The 13,322-nt window shown below is 45.0% G+C and overlaps 1 protein-coding gene across 4 annotated transcripts in view; it reads right to left on the reverse strand.

Annotated features, from left to right (window-relative positions):
- The window catches only part of DLGAP3 (DLG associated protein 3), a 62,698-nt gene that overhangs the window by 12,211 nt on the left and 37,165 nt on the right, over positions 1–13,322 (reverse strand). For all 4 annotated transcript variants that reach the window (XM_032877176.1, XM_032877174.1, XM_032877175.1 and 1 more), the window contains 3 exons: positions 8,248–8,461; positions 7,650–7,963; positions 7,198–7,283 (listed from right to left, as the gene is read on the reverse strand). In XM_032877176.1, coding sequence (XP_032733067.1) covers positions 7,198–7,283; positions 7,650–7,963; positions 8,248–8,461 — 614 coding nt within the window. The remainder of the gene's footprint in view (positions 1–7,197; positions 7,284–7,649; positions 7,964–8,247; positions 8,462–13,322) is intronic.

Raw genomic sequence — 13,322 nt, forward strand, 5'->3', positions numbered from 1 at the left:
ACCAAGACCTCACAAATACCTACACAGGAGCAAGGAAGACCTCACTCTTTGCCTGTCTCCACCCTTCCGTGACTTTGCTCCAAAATGTTTCTCAAATTGGTCCGCTTCTCTCTGTATCTGCAGCTATCAGCCTGATCCAGACAACTGATCAGTACAGTAGACTGAGCTAACTTAAGAAGCTCCCACTCATACACACACACCCACAAACACACAGAAATGCCAGATAAAATGAAGTCAAAAGGTGTTTCTGCTATAAGGCCACGCTTGAATATAGGAAGAGAGGTATCTTCAGGTACTAGAGACAAAAAGGAAAATCAAAACCTAAGAAGTGAGCGGGAATCTGAGCCATAGGAATATTGGGCCAGACATATGCTAGAGGCTAGATGGTAGTGCCCAGGGAGGATGAGAGGAGAGCCCCCGAATCCATGCATCCTGGGAAGCTGGAAGGAGACCCCATGCATAAAGCCAGCAGCCAAGAAGGGTCAATTTCACTCACAACGTAGACTGGAAAACTCAGGTCATGCTCCAGGAATGTAGCCAGGAAGTAGGATGCTGAGAATAAGAACATTAAGGCTGCTTTGTGTGTGGGTGTGGGTTCCAATGAGTACCACCACTGACATGCAGAAACCTCAAGCTGAGACAGGAACTCTAAAACTGGTCCCAGGCTCAAGCAGTACTTTAAAAAACACAGAACCCATGAGGAAGGAGTGGGCAGGGACAAGTAATAGTGAACACATAAATTGTTAAGATATGTTTGTAAATCTAAACCATTAAACCATAAAAGATATAAAAACAACTGATTTAGCAGAGGTTTTTTTTTTAAAGAGGTATAATCCAAATGCTAGACAAATACAACATGGGAGATGGGAGGAGGAAGTTAAGAAGGAAATTAAATTGTTCCAAGGTTCTTGGCGTTTGCCTACGAAGGACAGATATACTCACTAATTTTAGACTTAATTAGAAAAACATTAAATTAAGTACATTTGCTAAAATTTTGAGGAAAATCACGATAGAAAATGTAAGCTTCCAAACCAGGAGGAGGACAAAGAGAAATAAAGTAATTTTGATCAGTTCAATAGAAGACAGAAAAGTAAGGGAGGAGGAAAGCAAAGAAAACCCATGACCAGGCACTTGACTGGCTCAGTTGGTGAAGCATGTGACTCTTGATCTTGGAATGGTGAGTTCAAGCCCCATGCTGGGCATAGAGATTACTTGAAGGAAAAAAAAAAAAAAGAAAAAGGAAGAAAGAGCATATCAAATAGAAAATTTTTAAAGAGATAATAAAAATAAGTCCAAATAAATTAGTAATGAAGATATATATAAATAGATTACGTCTACTGAACTTTAGCTCCATTTGGCTTACAAGCAACAGATCTACAATATAAGGATATGGGGAGGATGATAATCAAAAAATGGAAAAAGATATTTTGACAAGTTAACCAAAAGAAAGCAGCCATACTAGTAAAATCAAGCAAAATAGACTTGGAGGCAAAAACCCATAGCAAGGATGAAAAGGAGCCTATTTATGATAAAAGAACCAACCCACAAAGATATAACAATCATAAACCTGAATACTTATGAATAGTATCCTCAAACTAAAGAAAAAATTAATAAAATTACCAGGGGAAATGACATATCCACAATCAGAGTGAGACTTTTTTTTTTTTTTAAGAGAAAGGGGTGGGGGCAGAGAGGGAGAGAGAGAATCTTAAGCAGGCCCCACAATGCCCAACACAGAGCCTGTTCTGGGTCTCCACAACCCTGAGATCATGACCTGAGCCGAAATCAAGAGTCAGACGCTTAACGAACTGAGCAACCCAGGCACCACATGGTGAGACATTTTTGATACAACTCTCTCAGAACTGGCAGATCAAACATCCAAAAAAAAAAAAAAAATTCAAACATTTGAAAAATATAATGCGTAAGTCTGACCACCTATATAAGATATATATGATATATATATATATCATATATATATATATAAAACAGAAGAAGCCTCAACAAATTCTAAGTAATAAAAATATTACACAGAATGTATTGTATTCTGCAGCAAATTTAGAAGTCAGTAGTGAAAAGGGAGCTCCCAAACCCTCCCTCCCAACAAAATTTGGAAACTTTAAAAAAAAATCTTCAAAATAATTCCTTTGGTGTAAAAGGAAATTATGATAATAGCTACAAGCTATTTAGAACTGAACAATGGAAATACTGCATCTCAAAACTTATCAGCTTAGCAGTATAGTTAAAAGGGAATTTATAGCCTTAAAAACACATGGTGGAAAATAAGAAATAGTGTTCAAGATGCTGTTAAAAAAAAAAAAAAGACAAAGATAGTAGGAAAAAGAAAAAGATAAAAGAGAGAGAAACAATAGAGACACCAACCAAATCCAAAGGCGAGTTTTTAAAGACTGATAAAATATAACTTTAAAAAACATATTAAGGGATGCCTCAGTGGCTCAGTCAACTAAGCACCAGACTCTTGATTTCAGCTGGGGTCATGATCCCCAGGTCATGATCTCAGGGTGGTGAGATCAAGCCCCACAACAGGCTCCATGCTAGGTAAAGAGCCTGTTTAAGATTCTCTTTCTCCCTCTCCCTCTGCCCACCCCCCACCCATTGCACACATACTCGCTCTCTCGCTCTAAAAAAATAAAATAATTTTTCATAAATAAATAAGAATATATTAAAATGATAAAATACACAAACCTCAGCCAAGACTGATTAAGAAATAGAGGTAAGACATATATATATGGTATTAGGAATGAAAAGAGGGGACATGAGCTACAGATACAATAAAAACATATAAAATTATAACACTATAACACTGAAAGAATATTTGTGCCAAAAATTTTTGAAAACTCAATTTTTGTAAAATGGCCCATCTTTTAGAAAAATATAAATCACCAAAATTGACTCAAAAAGAAAAGGAAAACAAGAGCAAGTCAATAACCACGCAAGAAACTGAAGCTGTAATTCCAAAAGCTCCTCCTATTCCCAAAAGGCATCGGGCCTATATAGTTTTACAGGCAACTTTTACTCAACCTTTAAGAATTAGATAATTCTTCATTTACACAAATTGTTCCAAGGAACAGAAACACAGAGAATGCTGCCAAATTCATTTCAGGAGTCTAGCATCCCCTAAATACCTGAACCGAATAACCACAATAAAGCAAAATCGTTAGCTAGTATCACTTATGAGCACAGATTATAAAAATCTCAAAGTAACGGCTATTCAAACATCCAGTAACATATATAAAAAATAACACAGCAAGACTGTGACAAGAACTGCTAGAATTCCATATGCCCATTCTTCTCTTGGTCTTTAGCCATAAGGACCCTGATTTTCAGCTATGTGCTCTGCTCATTGTGCCTTTCTTCCCAACTAAGACTCCATGCCACAGACTCCCTTGCAGCTAGATGGGACCACCAGATGAGGTTTCAGCCAGTGCCATGTAGGTGAGAATGTGGGGTGTAACTTTCAGGAAATCCTCCTTGGTACTTCTCAGAATGCAGACAGGATGGCTGGAGCCTGAACTTCAGCTCCCAGGACAGAGGTGATGCACAGAGTAAAAGGGCAGCAGGACAGAAAAAGTCTGGATCCTGACACTGCACTTCAACATCCATGCTTCTTCTTTTTCTAAGTGAGAGAAAAACGCACTGAAGAGACTACTGAGGTCCTGTTCCAGCCAAATTTCATCCAAACTGATAACAGCGTCAAGCAGGGTTCATCCCAGGAATGAAATAACAGATCAACATGGGAAATCTATTAACAAAATTCACATTACAGACGAAAGGAGAAAATCTATTATCATCTAAGTAGATTCTGAAAAAAACATTCAATAAAATGTCACTCTTGTTTTCTGTTTAAAAAGAAATAGCCTGCTAGGAACTTAACGTGATAAATAGTATCCTTAACGTGATAAATAGTATCCATCAAAATCTGTACCAAACATCATTTTACTTATAAGTAGGATTTGAGAGGTTATCCACTAATGTCAGGAATGGGACAAGACTGTTCCACTCAATGGTGAACTAGAAGTCCTATTCAATGCATTATTGTAAGAAAAGGATATTAAAAGAAATATCATTCTAGTGGCACCTGTGTGGCTCAGGCAATTAAGCATCTAACTCTTGATTTCGGCTCAGGTCATGATCTCAGGGTCATGAGATCAAGATCCCTGTCACAACCAGCTCAGAGCCTGCTTAAGATTCTCTCTCTCCCTCTCCCTCTGCCCTTCCCCCGACTCATGCATATGCTCTCTCTCGAAAGAAAGAAAGAAATACCCTCATTTGAAAAAATAAAAGAAGACTAAATCAGAGAGGGAGAGAAACTGTAAGAGACTCTTAAACATAGGAAACAAACTGAGGATTGCTGGAGGGAAGAGGGGTGGGAGGATGCGGTAATAAGGTGATGGACATTAAGGAGGGCACGTGATGTAATGAGCATTGGGTATTATTATAGAAGACTGATGAATCACTGACGTCTACCTCTGAACCACTAATACATGATATGTTAATTAATTGAATTTAAATTTAAAAAATAAAAGACAGAAATATCCTCATTTACAGAAAACATGACTAACTAAAACCCATCATGATTTTCAGGTAAACTATGAGTCCCACTAAGAGACAGCAGCAATGTTGTTAAATACAAAATCGCTGTATAAAGCTTTACGATCTTCCCATACCCTAGTAGTGCCCAATTATAAAATACAATAGAAAGAGAGAGCCCCCATAATGCAAAAGACTGTCACCTTTCTTCTGGATCAGGAAACATTCCTGCTTACTAGCCTCCCCACACTCACTATTATTTCCCTCAAATTCATTCTCCACTTAGCAGCTAGTGATCTTTTGTAAACATAAATTAGATCCTGTCATGCTCCTTTCACCTTTTAATGGCTACTCATCAGTTATAATTAAATTCCAGTTCTTTATCACTCCCGTGCTCTGCACGACCTGCCGCCTGCCTCTTCTCCGATCCACTCCCTCACCGCTGCCCCATTCGTTTCACACCACCCCAGAACCTTCTTTCGGTTCCTGCTGCGTGTCAAATTCTGTCCTGCTCTAGCAACTTCACATATGCTATTCCCTCTTTCTGCAATGCTTCCACCCCCAACCTCCACTTACGTGTTCCTTGTCAATCTTCGAGTCGGCTTAAATGTCACCCGCTCACCCTCAAGAAGATCGCTTCTCTCTGAGCTTTCTTCTTTCATAGTCTCACCATAACATGTAATAATATCCCATGACATATTATACCATAATGTATAATCATATTTTTAGTTGTGAAACCTTTATTCATTGCCTCGATTCCCTTCTAGACCATGACTTCTATTAGAGCAAGACTTATTTCTTTGATGTTTCCCTGAGCCTTTAACAGGAACAGCCATATAACCGATGCGCAATAAGTATTTTTCCGAATGAATGAATGAACAAATGACAGAGTTTGCTGACTCAGCCTGAATCTCAGTAGAATGCCTACTGCACTCCTCCCAGTATTCAGGCTTGTTAAGAGGAACCCCTGGACCCCCAGGGGCCTAACTAGATGAAGGACCAAGAAACCTTATAAGGGACTGAGTGGGGGTAATGGGTTTGGTTGATGGCCCATGGGGCAGCAGCAGAGTTGGGAGAAGAGTTCTCAACACAGAGTTACATCCCTCCATGCCTCCTACCCCACCTCACAAGAACTCAGGTCATGGACTTGTGAATTGCGTTTGCCATGAAGTGCTAATCTTCTGAGATCTTGGTGGAATATTAAGAGTTTGAAAGAGGGGTGCCTGGGTGTCTCAGTCGGTTGAGCATCTGACTCTTGGTTTTAGCTCAGGACGTGATCTCATGGGTCATGTGTTCAAGTCCTGCATAGGGTTCCTGGCTCAGCAAGGAGTCTGCTTGAAGATTCTCTCTCTCTCTTAAATAAGTAAATAAGATCTTCAAAGACTTATATTTATTTATTTGATGGGGGAGGGCAGAAGGGGAGAGAGAGAGCCAGGCAGACTCACTGATGAGCACAGAGCCCCACACAGGGCTCAACCTCATGAACCTGAGATCACGATCTGAACTGAAACTGAGAGTTGGACACTTAACCAGTTGAAGTACCCAGGTGCCTCAGTAAATAAGTCTTTAAAAAAAAAAAAGAGTTTGGAGGACACTAGCCTTCAGGAATGATGGGGGCAACAAGGCAACTATTTTAACCTTTGATGGAGGCATTCACAGCCTCAGGAGCATATGGAACTGCAAGAAGCTGGAGTATGCATGGAGAAAAATGGTGAAGCCCATGGGAACCCCAAAAAGACTTGATCAGGGGCACACACAATCCATACTCCAAGGGATTCCCAGAAATAGCTAGGGGAACTTGAGTGGAAGGCAAAAGGCCCAACGATGGCAACTGGGAACAGAGCTATGAGGGGCTGCTGCTAGGACTCTAGTTTTCTAGATGTCCAGATGACGATGAAACCCTTACAGACACCCTACTTAGAGCCACTGGCCTGGGGACACTGCCACCCGAAGACAGGCCACAGTGGCAATGCCACATGGCCATTAGGCCAAGTGTCTTCCCACAGGAAGCCAAAGACCAAGGGCCTCCTCCCAGTAACCCTTCCAGAGCTGAAAATGCTGATTTTTCAGCTGGAAATTAAGGAAACCATATTTCTGGAGGCCACGTAATGCCAGAAGAGTGGCTGCTAGTAATTCTACCATCTCAGGCACACCACAGACTCAGGCATATAATAGGTACCTCTGACTGGTTAAATGCTTGTGGGAGCCCAGTGAAGAGGAGTGTGACATTTGCCAGGGACCCCTGAGAGGCAATCTTCATGTTTATTTGTTTCTTTGTGAGCTCACATACTTGTACACCACAGGAAGCAACGAGGGGCTGGAAAAATCCTATTATCCCCCATAAACAACAGTTGTTGCAGGCCTGCTCAGCACCTACCTGTTACCTCTCCCTACTTCCCCCTTCCTCCAACCACTCCTGTCACCTCGGAGCAGCCAGGACAGGCATGCATACAAGGACAACTCACTTTAGGTCTGATGACTGCCCGGGTGACAGCTCTGAGGATATTGTGCGGCTGCTCGCCATCAGAAGGGTTTGGTCTCCCCTCAAGAATGAGAGGGCGTGCAGGCAGGCTGGACCAAGGAGAGCCTTATGCGGTCCTCGCTCCTCTTCTCCCCCAGGAAGCCTGAGATGGCCCCACCCAGACCTACCTCTTGTCCTCTTCCACCTGGACTCCGATGGAGTGGAACTCCCTTCGACTCCTGTTCTCAGTGTCTGAGTCTGAGATCGTCTCCACCTGGCGGCAGGATAGCGAGAGTCACTGGCCAGGGCTAGACCTGGGACACAAGCCCTCCCTGGGTGAGCGGGGTGAGCTGAAGCTAAGCCCCAAGCCAGGGGGCAGCTTCTGCCAAGACAGTCTGCCCGAACAAGAAAAGTGACCCAGGAGGTGAGAGGCGTCAAACTAGCCACCACTCCGCAACCCCAGTAGACGTGATGTCTCCAGGACAAGAGACAAGGGAGTGGGGCTGGCACTGGTTTTAACAGTCCTGTCGATGGCCAGACACGGGGGCTACGTGCAGCTCAGAGAAACCGCCCCAACCCCTTCAGAGCGTCCCCAACAGGCCAGGGCCTGACCTTGCTTGGCCACCTCCTGCTTCCATACCTGCACCCCTATGGACGGCCGCCACTTCCGCTGCCGCGCCAGGCTCCGCAGCTCCTCCCTGCCGGGAATGGTCTTGATGATGAGTGTAGGGGGCTTGGGGCTGGCCCGAGGTGGCACCGGCGCCAACTCCAGGGTGCGCGCGCCCATGGCCGGGCCGTCCAGCCCGTCCGCGGAGCTGCAGCGCCGGGCGGGGCCCTCGGCCGCCGTGAAGCTCTCGTGGGCGGAGTCGGTGCTGCTCTGGGCGGTGATGGAGATGCGGGGCGGGGCCTGGCTCCCCGGCGGGATGGGGGACGGGGCCTTTCTGAAGTTGAAGGCTGTGGCCAGGAACGCAGAAATGCAGCGGGTGAGAAACGCGCCCGGCGGGTGTCTGTGGCCCACCCACCCACCCACCGACCCCCACACACACACCCACGGCGCTGGAGGACCCAGCAGGCACGCGGACTCCACGTGCCGAGGCTCGCTCTCCCCAGCACCCGGCCCAGAGAGGCAAGCCGGCTGCCCAAGGTCACGCAGCACAGCTGTAGCCTGGGCCCGCACCAGCACGCCAGGCGCGATCTCCAAGCTAGGGCCGGGCCAGGGGCAGAGAGGGCACACTCACAGGAGCCGGGCCTCCCTGAGACAGAGGCAGGGGCAGCAAGGAGGGGCAGGCAGTCGTCGTCTTGAGAGCAGCCGGCCTGGATGGCCCGGAGGTAGCTGTGGCTCCGCATGCGGAAACAGCCGGGCAGGTCCAGGGCATCCACCGCCTGGGACTCCAGCTCCCCGAACACGGACCCGCACACGGCCTCCAGCTGCTGGTTCAGCTCGTCGCTGAGCTGGGGGCAGGGGTAGGGAGAAGAGTTATTGGGGTGCTGGGATGGAAGCAAGTATCTGTGAGGCGCTTTGCCTTAGTAATGTATGGTCTCAGTGTGACTTCTCTGCCTTTGAACGAAAAGAAACCCTCACTCCGTGCAAAGAAAGACGGAGGCACCACCGCCCTGAGCTGCCGTCCAGGCCTGCCTTGGGGCTCATCTTAGGGTCTAGTCTCCTTTAAATACTCCTCCCTCCATCCCATCTGTGCCTCTCCTATACTCCTGGGACCAGCCCGTCCTCCTCTTCACCAAGTCCAGCCCCTCACATTTCTCTTACCTTACCGCGAGGGAGAGGACCAGGGATGTCCCCCTCCAGCCCAATCTGGAGGTGGGGAAGTGCAGGGAAAGTCACCTTTTATTTTATTATTTATGATCTATTCCATTACAAAATTGCTTGACAGCAACCTATGGAGACACATACCATGGGGCTGCGCAGAAATCAGTGGGTAAGTGATGGAGCAAAAATTATTAATCTTCAAGTGTTCCAAGCTTTCTCCCACCTTCTGCCCACTGACTAGGGTTCTGATTTGGCCTGCTGGTTCCTTCCGTACGCTCATCCTCTAAGGCAAGTTCAGCCATTGCTGACTGAGGTTCTTGTTTTCGTCTTGATATTTTGTGGTACAGAATCCATGGTGTGTAAAAAAAATTAAAGCAACTAAGGAAAATGCAAAACAAAAACTCTGTTCATGGAACCATGTCCCACAGCACTGCACTAAGACTAAATGTACTATGGAGATTGCAGCTTCTTTTCATATTATACGAGAAAAGTGGCACAAAGGAAAAATAAAGGTGGGTGGCCCCAGGGAGAAGCCCTACCTCCAGAGCACAGGATGTGGGCACACTTGACCCTGAGCTTCAAAAGCATCAAGGAGTATAGCCCGCAGGTTGTCTGCAGAGCCTATGGAGGGAGACCCACCTAGACTCAAAAGTTGGTTCTACTACCACCCAGTAGTGTGGCCAGGGAAAACTACTTAAAGCTTTGGGGCTCAGTTGAGTCACCTGCCCAATGGGAATGATAATGGTACCATCTTCATGGGGGGCGCTATCTAAGGGACTCAAGGAAAAACATGGGCACTTGGTGCAGGTACTGGTACACACCCAGCCCTTGGTCAGTGGCATGTGAAGGTCTCAGGGTCTACCTGGAAATAGGCCACCACTCATCACAACCACAACCATTCCTGTTACGGAGGCTGAGAGAAATCCCCTCCCCCCACCAAGTGACTGTGCGGAGGGCATTGGATGAAGTCTCGGACAAGGTCCTCAGCAGTATCCACACGGTAAATGTGATAGCAAATGTCACCTGGCTGCGTCTTGTGACATCTCCCAGGAAGGATTCGTAACATCGTATTTGTGTGAAATTAACAGATAACATAGTGGTTTGATCCACGTATAAAAGGCAGCTCAGTGTTTCCATAACTCCACCTCCAAAGCATAGCATGATATCACTAAGTTCTACTCCCAACTGAGTAGAAATTTCCATCCAGTTCTACCAAGGGGCAAACTAAGGCTCAGGCGGGGCAGATGAGTTGACAATGATGCCCAGCTTGTAAGTGATTAACCCACATCAAATGCCAGGTTCCCTGGCTCTTTTGCCAGGCTGAATCAGAATCTCCTGGGGACCTTTTAAACCTATGTTAACTCAAGTTCCATCCCAAGGACCTGAACCCTAGGCTCTCTAACTATATACCTCTCTTCGCTTTGGCTACCTTGAAGCTCAGGGACACAATTTGCTGGAAATTCAGATTCAGTGGTTCCAGTGTGGGCCCAGATATCAAAAAGGAGTGTATGGACTTCTTTCTGCAGCCCCCCAATTCTAAAGGAACTTCATTACAAGTGTAGAGAAATCACAGGTCACGGAAAAATCCATTTGATCCTGTAGAAGTGAAGTTGCACTATGTGGGGCACAAGCCACAGTCCTGGGGCAGCCATGGCTTTCATCGTGACCCTCTGCAAGTCCACCTCTCAGTTTCCTATCTCTGGACCCCTGGGGTACAAAGAACCAGCAGTGCCTGGGTATTTCCTGAAGCTCAGAAGCTGATCTAACTCCTGCTATTTCTAGGTCATGCTCAAGATATTCCCCAACCAGAACAAATCCAGCTCAGAGGATTGCTTCTGGGGCACATGATAATTGATCTAAACCCAGTAGAGAATATTCTGGTCTCAATATTGGATCCCACAGATGGAAGGAATCTCATTCTGCAGCTTGTATCTGAACCTCCAAGCCTCTTCTGTGTGTGAAGTGTTAGGCATAATATCTGGGATATAGCAGATGCTCAATAAACATAATAGACTATTATTAGTAGTAAGAGGTCTTAAATCACACTGACAATACCTTTTAGAGGCCTCTCCTTCCCAGCATTTCTGAAGCTCTTGAAATCCCAACCATATGCTATTCCTATGGCCAACTCCATCCAAAGCAGACAGAGGGGGGATGAGAAACTCCCTGGGGCCACATCCTTTCCATCTCTATTGGTGAAGACAAGATTCTGAAGTTCCCACAAGGGACCAGGACCCCAGGGAAACACAGACTTGTACAGACTCCCAGAGGAATATTGCACCTGTGTTGATCTTTACTGTATTATGATTATAAAACTGTAACATTGTGCTGTGAATTCTCCTGTTATCCCTGCACTGCCTTCCAACCTGCTACCCTCAGACCCACTTTCAGTAGAGTCAAAGTCAAAGTATCCTCTTAGAAAACAGGAACATTAGCCTCTGTCCAAACCAGACTTGGGATCAGTAAGTATTTCCAAGAATGTTGGATATATAGAGGAAAATACTTGGCTTGGGTCTAATTGAAAACTGCCTGTGCTAGAGTCAGTGAGGTCCTCTGGGGGCTGGACAGCATCCTGTACACTTTACCCATGCCATAATTTAGCTAACCTTGGAAAACACTCCCATTTCAAAACACTCTGAAATACTGGATAAAATATAAGAAATGTTTTATATGCATAGCTGAGCTTACAAGAAAGAAAGATATGTCCCCAGGGGACAAAAGCAAAGAGGAGACTAGAAAATCAGAATATTAACTGTGTGAGTCAGTACTGCAAACAGTCCACTGGTGGTGGGAGGTGGGGGCACTGTTTGCTGGTCTGAGGGACCAAAGGGCTTAGGTATTAACATCCACTTGGGTGTAGGAAGAAGGCATTGTGTCCACATGAAACACAGCATTAGGAATGAGAACTTCCATAAACGTAGGAAAGGGAAAATCTTTCATGAATGGTAGACTAAAAAAAAAAAAAATCAATTATCAGCACAGGCTGATGACAAGAAGCCAGTCTGTAGTCTAAGCATTGGAGGGAGGGAAAAGTAGGCTAATCTCCTAAGATTTTTGTACCCACAAGCTGGTCTTCACACAGACACAGGACTCTGTGGGCCTGTGGGCCTACACGACCCAGACACCTCCCTGTAAATTAAAAATGAACATGAAATAGTCCCAAACAAAGAATAGTCTAGCAGAAACAACTGCAAAATATTTTCTGAGGGACCCACTCCTAACCCAGACCGTTCAAGATTCTCACAGATAAAGTTCCACTGAAAATGAGTTCACACCAGACCATGTGCTACACTAGGTCTGACACAGCCCCTAAAGATCTCCACCTCCTGGCATTAACACCCTCGTGTAGGCCCTCATCTTGACTATGAACTAGACTTACTATAACAAATATAACATGGAATGTCTCTTCTGAGATTATATTACAAAAAGACTATGGCTTCCATCTTGGACACTCTCTTTCTCTCAGAGTCTGCTCTGGGAGAAGCAAGCTACTATGTTATGAGTAGCCCTTGGTGAGACCCACATGTCAAAAAACTGATGACCCTGACCAATAGCCAGTGAGCATCCGAGGCCTGCCAACAGCCATGTGAGTGAGTGAGTTAGGAGATAATCCTCCAATCAAGCCTTGAGATGACCACAGCCCTGGCCAACACCTTGACTGAAGCCATGTAAGTCACCTGATCCAGAAGGCACCCACCTAAGCTGCACTCAGATTCCTGACCCACAGAAATGCTGAGATAATAAGCATTTGTTGCATTAAGACACTACTTTTGAGAGTAATAGATTGTGTAGCAATAGACAACTAACGCAAACTGAGATAGAAACAAAAACTAAGCTTTATTAAGTGAAGTCATTGAGAATGCAAGCTTTATCTGTTACTGCAGCTAGTGTTTCCTTAGCTAAAACAGATTAGCTTTTAAACTATGTTTAAAATTTCTGGGGCACCTGGGTGGCTCAGTTGGTTGCTTAACCCTCTGCCTTTGGCTCTGGTCATGATCCCAGCGTCCTGGGATTGAGTCCCGCATCAGGCTCCCTGTTCCACGGGGAGCCTGCTTCTCTCTCTCTCTCTGCCTCCCTCTCTCTCTGTCTCTCCTGAATAAATAAATAAAATGCTTTTTAAAAATAAAATAAACTATGTTTAAAACTTCTAAAACTTAAAAGATAAAACTGAAAACATAAGGAGAGAATAAAAGTTTTGAAAAGAAGCCTAGAAAGATTTAAAAGGAACCAAACCAGATTTCTAGAACTGAAACAAAGTCAAATTAAAAGCACAGTTAGTGAGTTAAATAGTAGATGACACACAACTGAAGAGAAAATTGGTAAATCAGATGATACATCTGAGGAACTCACCCAGAAGGTGGCACAGAGAGGCAAAGAGATGGAAATTATGAACAAGAGGTTAAGACGCTTGGAGGAAAGACTAAGAAGGTCCCACATACAACTAATAGGAGCTCCAGGTGAGAGGCTAGATAGAACGTAGAAGCGGCAATATCTGAAGAGTTAATTAGACTGATGGAGAACTTTCCAGACTTCTGACTTCACGCATGA

This window comes from Lontra canadensis, unplaced genomic scaffold (assembly GCF_010015895.1).
Source record: "Lontra canadensis isolate GAN:19392208 unplaced genomic scaffold, GSC_riverotter_1.0 scaffold60, whole genome shotgun sequence".
In the NCBI taxonomy this organism is placed as follows: Eukaryota; Metazoa; Chordata; class Mammalia; order Carnivora; family Mustelidae; genus Lontra; species Lontra canadensis.